This window comes from Artemia franciscana, chromosome 14, assembly GCF_032884065.1.
Source record: "Artemia franciscana chromosome 14, ASM3288406v1, whole genome shotgun sequence".
Lineage (NCBI taxonomy): Eukaryota > Metazoa > Arthropoda > Branchiopoda > Anostraca > Artemiidae > Artemia > Artemia franciscana.
The window spans coordinates 15,533,463-15,551,890 of NC_088876.1; the positions used below are offsets into that span (position 1 = coordinate 15,533,463).

Consider the following 18,428-nt stretch of genomic DNA (forward strand, 5'->3'; position numbering starts at 1 on the left):
GCTAAACTATTAAAATTATCAAAATTAGATAATTTTGTCAGTTTGAATTTATTGATACAGAAAGCGAGAAAATAAACATGGAAAATTATTATTAGATTACATCCACCATGGATTGTAGAAAAACGAACAGAAATAATATGAAAAAAACTTCGTTTTCTTAAAGAGTTAAAGAGGCTGCGTCCCAAAGTCGAACCTTAAAACGTACAGGAATTAGGAGAGGCCCTCACTTTTAAAGACTCTTTTGTACAGGTTTTTTGTTGCCCCGCGCAATAAAGGTCCTCGGAAAGGCCCTCTTTTAATTAACAAAAAATTGAAATGAATAAATAATGAAATAACTTCGAAAAATGTTAAACACAAGAGGACAGGAGAACCATTGCGCCGAAACTAGTAATTAGTAACAATGAAGTTGACCACTCCATTTACATTTTAACATAATTATTGAAACTGTTTCCCAGACACAGAGCACACAAGCTAAGAGCTGCGGGTTTGTTGGTGTACAACAAAAAACCTGTACAAAAGAGTCTTTAAAAGCGGGGGGTTTGGGGGGCGGCAGCCCCCCAACTGCCTCTCCTAATTCCTGTACGTTTTAAGGTTCGACTTTGGGACGCAACCTCTTTAACTCTTTAAGAAAACGAAGTTTTTTTCATATTATTCCCTGAAAAAGACTATGTCAACATAAAACTTTAGTGGAACTTCTTCAACAAAATAATTTTTTCAATGAAAAGTCAAGAACTCCATTAAACTAACAAACGCTATGAGCTCCTATGGCACTTGTGACGAGGTCGGAAAGGCCGAGAGCCAAGAACTTATATGGCATGAGCTCTAGCGACATACAAAGAATAAATAGATTGATTTAAAAGGAAAATCAGAGGCTTAATGCCGGTCGAGATTTAAAATAAGAGCTCTGAGACACGAGGTCCTTCTAAATGTCAAAATTCATTAAAAACCGATCACCCACTCGTAAGTTAATAATAACTCATTTTTCCTAATCTTTCCTCTCCCTTCAGCCTCCCAGATGGTCGAATCGGGGAAAACGACTTTATCAAGTCAATTTGTGCAGGTCCCTGACACACCTACCAATTTTCAACGTCCTAGCACGTCCAGAAGCACCAAACTCGCCAAAGCACTGGATCCCCCTAACTCCCTAAAAGAGAGCAGATCCAGCCCGGTTAAGTCAATCACGTATCTACGACATTTGCTTATTCTACCCTCCAAGGTCAATCCCGATCTCCCCACTCTAAGCGTTTTCCAAGATTTCCGGTTTCTCCCTCCAGCTCCCCCAATGTCACCTGATCTGGTCGGGATTTAAAATAAGAGCACTGCCGCACAATATCCTTCTAAATATCACCAAGTTTCGTCCTGATATCTCCACTCTAAGCGTTTTCCAAGATTCAGGTCCCCCCTCACCTCCCCCAATGACACTGGATCCAGTCGGGATTTAAAATAAGAGATCTGAGTTACGTGATCCTTCTAAATATCAAATTTTATTACGATCCGATCATTCCATCGTAAGTTAAAAATCCCTCATTTTTTCTAATTTTTCAGAGTTAAGCCTCCCCCCCCAAACTCACCCAAAGAGAGCGAATCCGTTCCGGTTATGTCAATCCCGTATCTATGACTTGTGTCTATTTTTCCCACTAAGTTTCATCCCGGTCCCTCCACTCTAAGCGTTTTCCAAGATTTCAGGTTTCCCCATGCAACTCCCCCTAATGTCGCCGGCTCCGATCGGGATTTAAATTCAGAGTTTAATTTTGACGATTTTGTCACTCATATTTTTTCGTCATTTTTTAAATTGGCAGCCGCTACTTTCAAAAATTGCAGAAGTTAATATGGAAGTCTTTTCAACAAAATTAATTTGCAGGTTTTTTTCTAAGTTTTTAACATACTTAAGGTGTGGAATTTCCTCGTTATCCCTCTCCTTGGGACTTCTCAACAAAACTAAAAAATCACAACTCAAATAAAATTCTTAAATTTGGAAAACCTAATTTTCTGCGCGGGGGGAGTATTTTCCGGGGAGGGTTATTGTCTAGGAGGGGGATTTTTCGTGGAGCGTTTTCCACGGGAGGTATTTTCAGCGGGGCGGGGGGAATTTTAAGGAAGATAAACACTTAGAACCAACTAAATACCATTACAGCTGATACTATTTGTTATTTTAACAACCCATGACTGCAACTATTAGCAAGTTCAACTACTAGTATCTGCAACCGCAACTAATTCCAACTGTGACTATAGCTCTAATTGCAACTACTTGAACATATGTATGCAACAACTTACGACTGTGAATATTTGCAAATGCAACTACTTGTCACTTTGGGAGTAACTACTTGCAGCTGCAAGTGCAACCAAGTGCAACCAAGTATTAATGGCATGACTATTTGAAATATACTTGTCAATCATAAGCTTCAGCTTCGAATTACCTCTAGACAGTACTAAGTGTTTAGGTTTTTTTAACTAAAACTAAAAAGTGACATTAAAACTTAAAGTGAATTTCATACATGATATAACTATCCCTTCCTTAACCTGCACTGTTTATGCTTAAAACACATTAAATCACAGTGTCCAGTGAATAAGATACTATCCTGTAGGCGCAGGTTAGTGAAGATGTTGAGCCAACACGTTGGCTGCACCCCATTCTTGAGGCCATGGCTTGGACAACCAATCATTTTCTGCAGCTGCCTTGAAAGCCTCCACACCAGGGGCTCAGACTACTTCTTTCGCTTAGGAAGTTCCAGAGCCCCATGACTCTATTTGGGAAGAAGTAACTCTGTAGTTTGGTATTGACTCATTTGCAGTACAGCTTCATAGTGCATCCTCTAGTTCTTGTTGACTGGTCAGGTTCAGGCTTATTTTATTACAAGGACTGATTATGCACCAATTTTACGCAATGATGACATCTCCATGCTTCTGTTGACATGAGAGGGTGGGAATCTGTAACTTCTCCAGGCGGGATGGTTAGGCTTTTGCATCCCTCTATTGATTTAGTTGCTTGCCTTTGGACACTCTTTAGTTCTTCCTTATTGGCTCTATTTATAGGGGTTGCCACACACATAACAAATTCCAGTTTTGGTTGAACCAGTTCTTTGTATAGCCTTGACATCAGCTTTGGTGACCTGCTGTGTAACGTTCTTTTTACAATTCCCAATGTAAGGAGAACTTTGGAGGCGACTGATTGAGCACCTTGGTCAAACTTCAATTCTTCATCCACAAGTATCCCAACGTCTCTTTCAACCATGGGAGGAATCAATCATCTGCCCAACACCATCCTTTCTGACAAAAATGAATTGTTATGCATTTCTTAATGTTGAATTACAACCTCTAGAGTTTTGCTCAATCTGAGAGTTTGTCTATGTCAAGCTTGTAATAAGGCTTGCTCTTCAGCTGTTTTTGCAATGCCGATGATTCTCAAATTATCAGCATACAGGCTCATGTTATTTTTGACAGATTGTGGGACATTGTTGAAAAACATGTTAAATGATGTTGGACCAAGTATTGTTCCCTATGGGAGTGCACTTTCCACTTCAATACAATCTGAGTGAAATGTCTGACTATTTTCTCCATACACATTTATGCTCTACCTTCTATCTTTCAGGAATGCCATTACCTACTCAGCAACCTCCTGGCCTGCCGTGCAAAAAGTGGGGTAGCAAAGTAGCAATGCTACTTGGCAATTTTCAAATTTGTTGACAGATTTTGTCTGAAAATACCATTTTTATATATAAAATACTTTTCATACAAAAATACTTTACATTTAAAAATAATTGTTATTAAAGAAAGGCTGTCAGAACACAAGTTATGCTGCTAAAGTGTCAGCAACTCTTGGAAGTCTGTCGAATTCTGCTACGGTATTGGCAGACTGCAGCTTTGGAACCTTTCCATACCTGACTGCCTCTCCATAACACTCAAGTATATAGCCCAAATTATATATTTCCCTCGTGCTTATCTGGATATTGATTTTGTCACAGTTGGTTGGTTCAGTTTACAGGTAGCCCTATATGGTTTTAAGCAAGAGTGATACTAAACACTTAAAGTAAATATGGCAATTTTCAAAGGATTTGTAAACACTCAAGTATATAGCCCAAATTATATATTTCCCTCGTGCTTTTCTGGATATTGATTTTGTCACAGTTGGTTGGTTCAGTTTACAGGTAGCCCTATATGGTTTTAAGCAAGAGTGATACTAACCACTTAAAGTAAATATGGCAATTTTCAAAGGATTTGTAAATTGTTTTTTTTTTTTTTTATTGAGTCATGATAGATTAATGCCTCTGGATTTTATAACTTCAACAAAATAGAATTATAATCAAATAGTGAGTTTTTAACGGTACTTGTTAATTAAACAAAATACATTCAAAAATTACGCTTTGGTTAGATCTCACAAAATCGGTTTCACAGCATACAAAGACAAGTTACAGGTGATAGAATGCATTTGACTTATACAATTTGGGCTACATATTTGTACATTTGGGTGGGAAGCACCATACAAAAAATGAGGTAGTGTAGTAGCAATGCTACTTGGCAGTTTTCATGGTCTAGTAAAATTTGTTGGCAGATTTTGCCTGAAAATACCAGTGCTTCCACTATCCTCAAATTTTTTGGGATTTCCCCAAAAACCTGTCTTCTCGAAAAATATCGGTTCCCCAAAAATCCCCTTTCGTTCAGGGTTGCCACCCCTAGTGATTTATTACTAGTGACAATCCACCCCTAGTAACTATCACTTTCACTTAACTTGACATTTTTTCACTACTTTCCAAAGCTTTTGTCTCAATTATTCACTACACATAAAAAACCAGACATGATCATTGATTTGCCGACCTTTCTTCTTATGCTAGTAAAGGCATAATGTTTATAAGACTATACCATTTCATCAATGATTTTCTTGTGACTCAGAGTAAAGAATTTCGTTTTACGTTAAATGTAATTTTGAACATCAATACGAAGAATTACTTTAGACAGCTTGACCGTGAGTTTAAATTGTGTTTTATTTTGCTATTCTGTTTAATTTTAAAAGGACTTAAAATATGAGGGAGTTAGATTGAAAAATTATTCTAAAATGGGAAAGGGAGAGCATGATGCCTATGTAGAGAGCTGGAGGGGATTTTGTGATAAATTTGGAGATATTTTCATTGTCAAGGCATAAATTAGATGATCACACCACTCAAGACCTCTTTTTATACTCTTTCAAAATATTACCATCGTTTTATTAAGAAATTAAATAGACCCTTTAAGATGATACATTTTACTCTTACTTTCTGCAATTTAGTTCGAATCTTATTTTCTTTTAGTCAAGGTTTCGCACATAAAATATTAATCTTAAATGCATAATTATTGAATGCGTGATAAATTAAAGGGTACGTATGTATTTTACAGCCACTACTCAAGTTTACGCTGTGTAAAACTCGAGAACAAACCGGTTTTATCTGTCTGCATTAAGAAACGATTAGCTTGCACTCAGTGGAAAACAAGTGGGAGGTGACAAAAAATATTGAAATTATAATATGGACTATATATTTGCACAATAAAGGTGGGGGGGAGGTTTACTTTATTTTAGTTCAGTCTACCCCGCTCCCCCATGTGCAAATATACAGACTAAATTTGTTTCTAAAGTGTTATGTTTTCGTCATATTTTGATATTTTTCATTAGGATTAACCAAACGTTACTTCTTGAGTGTTGGCGGTATAATACAGAAGTGCCGATTAAAGGAATTGATCTTTTTGCCAGGAATCTCCACCATTTTATAATTTGTTGAATTTTGTTTCTTTTGGTACATACAAATTAAGTACTTTTCTTTTTCCTTGGACTCCCATCCTCCTGTTCCCCTCACCATTGCTATTCTGGTGCCTTCCCCCTGCAATATTTTTGGCGTGTGTCCATGCTTGATTGAGTGGTTTAACTGCAGTCTTGGATCTTCTTACAGTTTAGGAAAGTTGTTAATTAAGTGAATGAAAATTTAATGGAATAGATACTCTGGTCAAATTAGGGCATTAGAATTATTTTACCACCCTATGTCTACCTCCACAACTTCTAATGCTTGAGGAATGATTAACCCTGTACGAAGGCTAATCCTGAGATAAAAACAATAGAAATTAAAAAAATGTGGAAGAATTGGATTTGCCATTCAAAATTTTCCCAGATATAATCTTCTTACCGTAAAAATTGCAACCTCTTCCCTCTTCCCCTCTTAATAAGACAAAATCAAGCTATAGATTATATTCAAACTCGGGGTTAATTAATGCGGAAACGACCTCGAACATGATTCACCAAAAATCGTATATTATAGCTGAAAGTAAAAACTCAGTTATCATTTTGGAATTGTTTTCTTGTAAAGTTTTATATTATTTTCACACTTGATTTTTACGAACAATTGGTCTTTATTTCTTACTCTATTACCTGATATCTGTGTTACACGACTTATCAAATAGTTAATGGTAATGAATTAAGCAACTCCACACAACAGGAACCCAAGCTCTAATAAAGAGCAACTACAAAACAAAAAGAGCTGTTTTCGCTTTTGATATTCTTTTTTTTACCAGGTCTTAAGGCTCTAAGCGTTTACCCCCGGAAAATACTACTCCCCGCCCCCCCAGATAATACCCCCTGTGGAAAATAAGGCTTTCCAAATTTGAGAATTTTAGTTGAGTTTTTTTTTTTTTTTTATTTCCATAGAGGAAAGGAATTTCGGTACTTGTGTATTATGCGCCACTCACTCAAGTTTACGCTGTTTAAAACTCGAGAACAAACCGGTTTCTTCGTTAGTTTCTTTTGGCTTAGCGCGACACAAGGCAAAGACAAGTGACAGAATATATGGGAAATATATAATTTTGGCTATATATTTGCACCTATTTGGACATACTATATATTGGACATACTATATATTTGCAAATACTTACTTCACAATATGCAGAACAATTGTACCTACCACATTTTGCATGGCGACTCACTATACTTTACCCCCCCCCCCCTAATGTTCACATCTATAGCCCAAATTTGCTCCAAAGGAATGAAGAAACCAGCAAAAAAAGCTGGTTTGTCAAACAGTTCGTGGTAACAAACTGTAGTAAGAAGCGACCCGGCTCAATAGTAAACGAAACTCTAAAAAACGGAATTTAGATGCTAAAAGATACATAAAAAGAAGCAGATTTTCATTCACCCAATTGATTCCAGGGTTCTTGTGTTATTAGGGTGTTTGTCCGTAAATACCTAAGCTGATCTGACGGGAACCTTGTTTTCCTTCTCTCACAAACCATTGAGTTGAAATCTAACACATTTACAACTTGACTAACTGCTTCTTTTTTGCTTTTAGTAAGACATACATCCAGCTTCAAAGCGCCTTGTTCACTGCGGGTTCTGCAAGGTAGCTGGCCGTTATGACATAGTCAAAGACTATATTGCCAAAAACACCCTAATCAGCCTTTCAGATTAAAAGGGGAACAACCAATTGTTAGTGCTTTCACCAAACTTCATGTCACTTATTCTAGTAGCATACCTAGTTCAACTCTACCACCCAGTTCAGCAGTTGAGTGCTCATTGTCATTTCTTGACTTACTTCCTCATTCAGAAAATGGATCAATTGAAAAGCCAGACAATCATGTTAAAAAAACAGTCAGTAGATTTTTAAGCGCCCCAGAGTCCACCAATTTGAATCCTATAGTTATCTCTAACCCTCCACACCAGTGTTGGAAGTACTTCACGTACTTGTACTTCAAGTACTACTTGTGTACAAAATCAAGATACTTGAGTTTTACTTAAGTACATTCTTCCTGGAGTATTTAATACTTAAGTAAAATAAATAGGTACTTGAAGCTCTCAAGTACCAGTAAATTCTTAAGCACTTTCAAGTACTCAATGGAATGACTTTTTTTAAAGAAAAATATTTTTTCAAAAGAAGGAGAAACTTGAGTACAGTTACTTAAGTACAGTCTTCTTGGAGTACTTAATACTTATGTAAAATAAATATGTACTTGAAGCTCTCAAGTACAATAAATTCTTAAGCACTTTCAAGTACTCAATGGAATGACTTATTTTTTTAAGAAAAAGATTTTTTCAAAAGAAGGGAATTTCAATACTCAAAAGTAGTAGGATTTCAGAATTTTGAAAAAATTGTTTGAAAAATTTTTTTGAAAGAAAAATGTTTCTTCGGTAGCATTTACCCGACAATCAAAACCTGTCAGAAAAAACTCATGAAGCTCAAGCAGTCTATGAGGTACACTGCTCCATTGGTTAGTGCACTACTAGATAGTGTTGAGCAGCTGTTTAGCTTTCGGGGGGGGGGGGGGGGTTCTGTCCAAAGCTGCAAAGACTACGTCCTTGCAACATGCAGCACGCCCATCTTCGAGAACAAAATATTCCCTGACAGCTGGAAAGAAGTAGCTGTAGCATTGTTGGTTGAGGAGGCTAAAAGGATGAGAATAAGTGATCCTGATGACAACAAGTCCAGCCACTTGTCAGGTGATAGTTTCTATGAATTCTCAGAAGATGAGAGCAATTCATCAAAGTCTAACTCTGCAGTTAACAAAGTGAAGATAGAGGTTTTGCAGTTTCTAGGAGACAAACAGAGAGATTTTTGCGTTCTTAATGATCACCCTCATGTGCGGCATGTTTTTTGAAAGTACAACTGTGTATTGCCATCTTCAGCTCCTGTTGAAAGACTTTTTTCAACTGGAGGATCCATTTTGCCTCCACAAAGGAATTTGCCAGGAGACCTCGGGCTTGAGTGCTTAGCAGTGCTAAAAGCATATTCCCAGTACCAGCATCTCCATCAAAAGACAAATCATTAACCTTGAGCAAGGGAGGCTAAACTTTTTTCAATTTTTATTGACCTAGAACAGTGCAGTTCAGACTAGATGAAAAAAAAGAAAATACCTGTTGAAGAATTCCTATAACAACCTAGAATCCTGTAATTAGTTACTTTGGTAGACTGTTGGATGACTTTTGTCATGTGGATATATGTGGCACTGTTAATGTTTAGAACTTACTAACGTTCAAAGAAGCAGAGCTCTACTGTCTTTCATGTTGTTTAAATATTTGTTTAGACTGCATGATGCCTTTATTACATGACTTAATTTTATTTCCATTATACAACTAGATATGACTGAGCTAGAAATGGTGCTAGTAGAGTTGTATTATATTAATGATGCACCAACCACAGTCAAAAATAAAATAAGTCTTTATGCTGATGACTCCAAACTCATTGAACCTGTCAATACACACAATAAGAGAGCCTCTATGCAGAAAGACCTGTGGTTACTTTCCCATTGGGCAACTTTGTGGAGGCTTGAATTCAATGTAAATAAATGTCAAACAATCCACTTTGGAAAGAAAAATGAGAAATGCCCTTATCATATGTTAGGGACTGATGGATTGAGACAGACTATTATCTTGTCTGAAGTGGAGAGAGACTTGGGGTTCATAGTTGATAAAGAATTAAAATTCATTATACATACACAGACAGCTGTAGCCAAAGCACTCCAAACCCTTGGCATTATAAAAAGAACCATCACTAGTAGGTCACCTATGACAATGACTAAATTATATAAGGCATTGGTCAGGCCTAATTTGGAGTTTGGCATGTGTGTTGCTAGCCCCCTCAACAAAGGTGACCAGAGACGGTTACAAAAGTAATTGAGGAATGCAAATACTTAAACTACTCATCCTGTCTGAAGAGGCTGAAACTCCCCACTCTTGTCTATAGACATAAAAAGGGTGATATTATTATGATGCATAAGCTCCTGAATTATAACTCTCCCTTAAATAAGCTATTTCAACTTAACCAGTCTACCAGAACTAATGAGCATAGTTGGAAACTATATCAGAAGAGAGCTGCCACTAGACTACGCAAAAACTCCTTCACTTACAGAATAGTGAGTTTGTGAAATTCTCTCACCAAAAGAGTGGTCACTACCCCCAGTACTGCTGCCTTTAAAAGAGCTGTTGATGGAAAATGGTCATCAAAGCTGTGGTGAACTGCAGGATGCCATTGAGATGTCCAAACACTGTCATCACTAACCAGCGTTTCTACAGGATTTAATCTTTATTTTGCAGGACAATGCAATAAGGTAAAAAGAGGGTAACAAGGAAATATGATTCACTGATACTTTCTGAATATTATAAAGTAATGATACCATCATTTTTTTCAGTTTCACAGGACTGCTTTTTTTTGCAGAAACATATTTTAAACTTCCAATTACTATGGACTATTTTAACTTTTGGTGTTACAGGCTCAAAAAATAATTTTCCTAGAAGCATATTATTGAATTATGAAAGAGAATTGAAATGGCACCAATGTATGCTATTCACTTTCATCCTAATTAAAGGTAAAATTTCAGTTAAAATTCCAGGACAAACATTAGTCTGAAGGCTTATTGGTGAAAGTTTCATTTCCTTAACCTAAGATCATTTTAAGATAGTAAAAAGTTGCTAAACTAGAATTTTACCATAGGCCTAACTAAATTATGATGAACACTGAAAATTTACCTCTTAAACTTTACCCAACAGAGAATTGTATTAGTAAGGGATATGTCTTGAACCATCAGGGGGAATGATAGAAAACAAATATTGGTAGTTGTATATTATTCAGAACACAATCAATAAGTGAAGTTAGGTTAGTTTAGGTATCTTTATTTATTTTTTAGAATTAACGACGCTTCTTGACTACTAAGGCCCCTGCAGTGCATTCCTGCAGCATGATTTGATCTCTGGGTCCCATATTACCAAGCTAAGGTCAAATCCACTGCACCACCACAGTACATTTAGGTATCTTCTATTACTATGCAATCCTTCTTGTAATGTTCCTTCTCATAAGAGTATAAAGTCATGTTGTGTCCATTGAAGTACTGGTTTGTTATGGGCAACAACCCTTAATCCTGGAGAAATATAACTGCCTGTTTTACAGTCTTTGGCAAATCCCATATCTTCATTTTAAAATCCATGTTCAGACACTATATACTAAACTGAGTTTTGTCTTTGTTGCTATGAAACTGGATTTTCTAATGAAATGTACCTGCATTGTAGTTTGTTTCATGAAAGAACCTAACTTTACTTATTGAGTGTGTTCTGAATAATATACAATTACTCAAATATCAGTAAAATTCTAGTTAATTAACTTCTTGCTATCTCAGAAAGGGCTTAGGTTAGGAAAATGAAACTTTCAGGGATGGGTCTTCAGGCTCAAGTATGTCCAGGGAGGATATTTTAAAGTACCCACCTCCACTCCTTCTCCCTCTAGAGGGCACTGAAATTTGCCTACATGACAGGTTGAAATTTTGGCACTACAGGGCACAACATGACCTATTGAAATTTTGACAAAACAACATTTACCTTAATTTTCAGTTACTAGTTGCTTTTTCTCTGCTTTTGGTTCTGAAAATGCAATTCCTGTTATTTGAGTAGAATTTTGAGCCATATCAATGGTTTTCTTTCAAAATTTAGGAAATGTATTTGCATATCTTTAAAACTTTATAAAATGGAATTGAGCAAAGTTATGAAGCTGAAAATAATTTTGTTGTACTTCAATTAAGCAGAAGATATATTTTGCAAGGTTTCACTTTTATAACACACATACTTTTAAAGATCATCAAAGATCAGGGCCCTCTAAAGGGAGAAGGAGTGGAGGTAGTTGCTTCAAAATACCTTCCTGTGGCATACTTTAGTCTGTAGACTCCTCCCTGAAAGTTTCATTTTCCTATTATAATGTTGTTTAGTCAAAATTTCAATAGGTCAAGTCGACAAAATTCTAAGATTTAGAAAGAAGAAGAAAGGGTAATTTTCTAGTTAATTGACTTCTTGCTATCTCAGAAAGGGTTTAGGTTAGAAAAATGAGACTTTCAGGGGTGAATCTACAGGCTAAAGTATGTCCCAGGAAGGTATTTTGAAGTGACTATCTCTACTCCTTTTCTCTCTAGAGGGCCCTGACATTTGACAACCTTTAAAAATATGTGTGTTATAAAAGTGAAACCTTGCAAAATAGATCTTCTGCTTAATTGAAGTACAACAAAGTTGTTTTCAGCTTTATAACTTTGCTCAATTCCATTTTATAAGGTTTTAAAGATATGCAAATACATTTCCTAAATTTTGAAATAAAAATCATTGATATGGCTCAAAATTCTACTCAAATAACAGGATTTGAATTTTTAGAAAAGCAACTAGTAACTGAAAATTAAGGTAAAATGTTGCATTATCAAAAATTTCCATAGGTATAGACCTGTCATGTGGGAAAATTTCAGGGCCCTCTAGAGGGAGAAGGAGTGGAGGTGGGTACTTTAAAATATCTTCCTGGGACATACTTCAGCTTGTAGAACCATCCCTGAAAGTTTTATTTTCCTAACCTAAACCCTTTCTGAGATAGCAAGAGGTCAATTAACTAGAACTTTACCCAAATATCTATTATATTTCTAAGAAGCACTTAACATGGAATCAAATTTCTTAGTAGGCTATAATTTCTTACTTCTATGGCCAGTAACCAGGGCTTCACATCTAGGGTTGGAATAGAGGATGACACTCCTGACAGAGTTTAGACATAGACTAGCCTAGTACCATCTAGAACTAGTTATTTTAATAGGCTATATCTAACCTAATAGCCACCAAATTGATGAAAACAAATCTATTATCCTACCTCATAATGATAATATTCGAACTCTAAAGCTATGTTTTCTTCAAAGAGTCCCAGGGGGGGTGGCATAACTATTCACAATAATATGCCACGTTTATCAAATTTAAAATGTCGATATTCGTGAACCCCGTATTCTTTTTACTTGTCCGATTACTTGACTAATCTATTTGACTAATCTAAGTTGCGTTCGAATCACATTCCAAGTTGACTGAAACCAGCATTCTGACGTTTTATTTGTGATTCCGAGTTAACTTTTAGCGTTCGATTTGTAAAAGTTGACTGAAAGTTAATGAAAAGTTGACTTTTAACAACTTTTACATTTTGTACGTTCGTCTCAAGTTAACTCGGAAAGAGGGCAAAAGTTTCAATTATAGGTAATCATGGAGTATGTGTTCAGATGGATCCAGGATGAAGGCACCACTTTTGTGTACCAGTGTGGTGAGTTATTGAGCCAGATTTTTTGTTGTTGGGTAGGTTGCACTAAAATAGACTTAGAAACTATGTTATTGTCCTTGTTAAAACTGGCTTTTTTCTTGTGTGGGTGGGTGGGTTTTATCTTTTACTGGGTGGGGGGATATGTAGATAATAAAATGGTTAAGAAAAAACTTATAAAGTTATTGCAATATTAGTTAAAGTTACTGCAAAGCTACTTGAGCAATTATTTCAGAGCTGGGTATCCTAATACAATTTGTGTGGCCAGAAGTTTAATTGTTAGATTGCAAATTGTGATTTTCATTTGTCTTCTTTTAGTCATTCCATTCAAGATGCCTTGGATATTTTTTTTTTTTTATTGTGATTAATGCTCTGGAAAGGTAAAATATTTCAATTGCATAGGATAGGTAAATTCCAGTAGGCTAATCAATTTAAAGTCCTAAATTAGCAAGGGAAGCGTTTAGTTCACTAAAAAATCACTTATATACAGTGATTTTTTTTTAAAATCACTGTATAAGTGGAGTTCTTTGAACTCCAATTATACAGCCCTGTTTTTGGCCCCCTTTAGCCTGTATCCAGTTCCTGATTGCCATTTAGTCCAAATTGAATTTTTTCTGTTACTCATTTCTTGTCAATATTGCTAAGGGGTCATATTTAAGCACTAGAGAAGTATGCAGCTCTGCTTTACTTTAGCACCAACCCTCCTAATATGGAAATCTAAGGCTGAAATTGTATATTTCCTATTGATTCTGCCAATCTATACCTCAACCATAGTACCTGATAATTGAAGCAACTGTGGCAAAACAAGAACTGGAAAAATAAGTAGGCTAAAAGGTGGCAAAATACATTTAAAATTTATAATTTGGGCTATATATTAGCAAATTAGGCAGGTCGGGAGTAAATTTTTAGTTTTTTTCATATTTTGACTTAAAAATAAAGTGAATATACTACTTGATGCCTTTTTGTATGTTCTTTACAGATATAATTGCTATAAGATATAATTGAAATAATTGCTTATGTATATATATATAATATAATAATATAATATAAGATATATAATTGATATAATATACAGATATAATTGCTTATGGGTGTGTTCCAGCTGATGGTTTTTCAGTTACTGCGTGGTAACTGCCCATTTTTAACTGCAGTAGAGCCAGTGGGAACAGCACAGTAACCTGACTAGCAGTAGCATCATTTTCAAATTAAATACACGTGTTCAAATTTAAGGGACAGTTTAATGCTGATTAGTATAATTTTTTTTTTAATTCCTGCTGTTTCAGAGCATTTAGAGAGGTTCTAAGCCAACCATGGGCATTTGGCTGTCACAAATGAGTTGGTGAAAAATAAATAGAAAATATAAATTTTCTCTTTTTTTATTATTTCAAGACTAGAATATCACAAAGCTGAGCATTCACATAGCTTGATTGTATTTTAAGCAAATACAATACCTGATGGAGTTTTGTTGATACCTGTCTTAAATTGATTTGTCTAAATAAAATGGGCCTATAGCATTTATAGGACAGTAGTGGGACAACTATAGCAATTTTCTTTTTCAAATAATTATTGTTCTCTGGTCAAATTTGTGTTCCTTGCTAAGTGGTAGGCGCTTTGGGTCGGAATGCTTTGTCCAAGGTGTATAGGTATAATTCCTGGCATTGCCAGTTTATTTGGTTTTGGATAGGGGTTGGTGATATGACTAACTTCAGCTAGAATTGGCCCAACTTTAAATGAGTACAGATGGAAATCTAGGGACAGTAAGGAGGAAGGGCATGCAAGAGAATAGGCTGGCTGGTCCTTAGCTTCCTATTGCACTACCTGGCTAAAGGACCACCAGGTCCTTTACTGGCCTACTGACTTAGCCATAGAAACTTTCTTTCAAACCCATTAAATATAAGTAGAAATGAAGAATACCAGTGTGATGGTCCTTCCATTTCCCTGAAATGTGGATGTATGGACAAATTTGTGGGTCATGAGAGATAGCTTGTGAATGTAATGGGGGTGAATGTTCTGTAAGATTTAAAAATTTATGACAGTTGCTCAGGTTGGCAACTGAACACAGAAGTATAATTTTGTTATTTGTTTTTCTTTGTGGCTATTATGCTTATTTAATGTCAAGTATTTTAAAGTTAATCTCCTTTATTTTGTTTTTAATTGCCATGGCCCTAGGGCTTAAATACAATAAAACCTACTTATATCCATTGATTTTCTTTAAATAGATAGGAGTTCTGTGTGTCCTAGCTTCAGTAAATTTAAATGTAATTGTGAGACCAGGGATTACAAAGTAGGTGAAAACTTGCAAATGGACCTCTGGTATCAATAAAAATTTGTAAGAAATGGATATCAATTTAAAGATTAAAAAAAAAACTGTTAGAAAACAAAGAAGACTAATGAATAAACAAAAGTATCCCTTTACAACCATTTAATGAATTGTCACAAATATTGGTCACCCTTAAGATTGAAATGAACAAAGCTTCAATTATGAATCCATTTTCCTTTAAACAGACTGAAGGGGCAAACCTCCAAGCTTTGACAAATTCAATCTCACTTTTGGGCAATCTCACCTTTCCTTTTCAAAGGAAACTTTCTTTGGATGTTTCCAATCCAACTAAAAACAACAGGGACAGCATCAGGTACAAGTGATCTTCTACTTAGCCTACATACCAAAGGGAAAAACATGCATCTTTATACTATAATTTACCTCCAACCTGCCTAAGGTGTAAATATATAACCAAAATTATGTAGTTCCAATGTATTCTGTCACCTGTTACCTTTTCCGCCATTCTTGCTTTGTTGCAATTGCTTCAATTAACAGGGAGTTAAAGGTTGAGGGATAGATTGGCAGAATCAACAGGTAACATGTAACTTCAGCTATATATTTCTATATTAGGAGGGTTGGGGGTAAAGTAGAGCAGGACTGCATGTAAAATTATGTAAGCTATAATTATTGTGCAATTATAAAAATCGGTTTTCTTAACATATTTTTCTCTAGGCCTACAGGTCCTTTCTTTGGTTTATGCCACATCAAACATTGTATTCCCAGAGAAAAATAAGTAGCAACAAGCTATATATATACAAGCATATATTATTTATCAATGAGGACTCTAGTGCTTATCTGTGACCCCTCAGTAATATTGACAAGAAATGAGCAACAGACAAAATGAAATTTAAATGGCTATCAGAAACTGGATACAGGCTTAAGGGGGGTAAAAAAAAACAGGGCTGTATAATTGAAGTTCAAAAATAGGTGGTGAGTTTTAGTGGAATAAATATTTCCCTAGCAAATTTCAACTATAGGTCATGAAAGGAGATTAATGTGAAGCTTGATCATTTTTAAACAATAATATGCACATAAAGAAAGAGAGTATAGCCTAGAGGGTTGTATACTCAACCATGCAGCTTGCCAAGACAATTTTAAGCTCCCATTATAAACTATGCACTCATAGCAGCAAATAGCACCTACATCAGGCTAAAGGACCAATTACTACAACTTATCTTGAGGTTTTTGTGCAAGTCAACATGGGATTTGTGTTTTATTTTGGTGAGAATAGAAAAAGCATAAAAGGCGTTTCTGACTTAAATTCCATACTTTACTCATTGTCAGACCTTTTGCCACTGTTGAAGAAGCAGCAAGCAAATTCAAGTGTTTTGACTCCCTAGGTAGGCTAGTTTGCTTTATACAGGCATTTTAGCTAATATCTTACCTCATAATGGCAATTTTAAAAAGCAATTTTTTTGCCACTGTATAATTAGAGCATATCTAAAATTTGAAGGATGTTTTTTACCAGACAGATAAAAGGTAAAATTCTAGTTGAGTTACTTCTTGCTATCTCAGAAAGAAGTTAGGTTAGGAAAATGAAACTTTCAGGGATGGGTCTATAGGCTAAAGTATATCCTGGGAAGGTATTTTAAAGTACCCACCTCCACTTCTTCTCCCTCTAGAGAGCCCTAAAATTTGACTCCATGACAGGTCTATACCTATTGAAATTTTGACAAAACAACATTTTACCTTAATTTTCAGGTACCATTTGCTTTTTCTCTGCCTTTAGTTCTGAAAATTCAATTCCTTTTATTTGAGTAGAATTCTGAGCCATATCAACATTTTTTTTTTTTCAAAATTTAGGAAATGTTTTTTCATATCTTTAAAACCTTATAAATTGGGATTGAGCAAAGTTGTTAAGCTGAGAACAACTTTGTTGTACTTCATTTCAGCAGAAGATCTATTTTGTAAGGTTTCACTTTTATAACACAGATAGCCTATTTTTGAAGGTCATCAAGGGTCAGGGCCCTCTAGAGCAAGAATGAGTAGAGATATGTACTTTGAAATACCTTCCCAGGACATACTTTAGCCTGTAGACCCATCCCTTAAAGTTTCATTTTCCTAACCTATCCACTTTCAGTGATATTTCAGAGAAAATTTCAGTGATATTTATATCACTCATATATTTCTCATATTTTATATCACTTTATATTTCAGTGATATTTTTCAGAGAAAAATCATTCAAATTTTTCTCAAAAGAAGTTTGATTTTTAAAAATAAATGTATGTTTAACAGAAAGCAATTGACATCATATGAAATCCAATAAAAAAAAAAATTCATGGAGAATAAATAATATCTGCCAAATATTTAACCTATAGTGAGGTGGCATAAAAGATTATTTCTAAATTTAGAAAACCCAGTGTTATGGCAACAACAGTATGGCAAATCAACAGGAATTGTCTTTTCAGAACTAAAGCCAGAGAAAAAGAAACGGATAACCCAAAATTTCAGGACCATTTAGAGGGAAAAGAAATGGAGGTAGGTACTTCAAAATACTTTCCTGGGACATACTTCAGCCTGCAGACACATCCCTGAAAGTTTCATTTTCCTAACCTAACCTCTTTCAAAGATAGTCAAAAGTAGCCAAAGTAAAATTTTGCCCCTACTTTATGTTAAAAATCTAGTTTAAACAGCAATCTCAATGAATACAGACTATATAACTAGGGAAAAGGGTAAAATTGGTGCAAACAGTATTACTGGCTTTCATATAAAGTGAATATACCACTTGATGCCTGTTTTAATGCTGTTTACATATATAATAATCGCTTTTACTGCAAATTCAGATTTAAACATTTTTTGGCCTCTTAAAAATGACCTAAATATGGGGTATAAAAAATCTGTAATAGATTAGAAACAAATTTGGGCTATATATTTGCACATCAGGGGGGGGGGGTAAAGCATAGCATATATTAAATAAGTAAACTAATGTTTGCCATATTTTTTTTTTATGTGTTTGTGCACATTGAATTTTAATGAGAAGAGAAATCACCAGTGCAACAGCACAAACATAAAAAAAAATACACCAATGGTTAGTTTACGTATTTAATATATGCTATGCTTTACCCCCCACC

The 18,428-nt window shown here is 35.3% G+C and overlaps 1 protein-coding gene across 1 annotated transcript in view; it reads right to left on the minus strand.

The window, feature by feature from the left end:
* LOC136035377 (transforming growth factor-beta receptor-associated protein 1-like) overlaps window positions 1-12,749 on the minus strand; it is a 52,950-nt gene extending 40,201 nt beyond the window's left edge. Inside the window, exon 1 of the mRNA XM_065717142.1 lies at window positions 12,609-12,749. Within this exon, the coding sequence (XP_065573214.1) occupies window positions 12,609-12,674 (66 nt within the window). The 5' untranslated portion in view covers window positions 12,675-12,749. The remainder of the gene's footprint in view (window positions 1-12,608) is intronic.
* Between the last annotated feature and the right edge of the window lie 5,679 nt (window positions 12,750-18,428).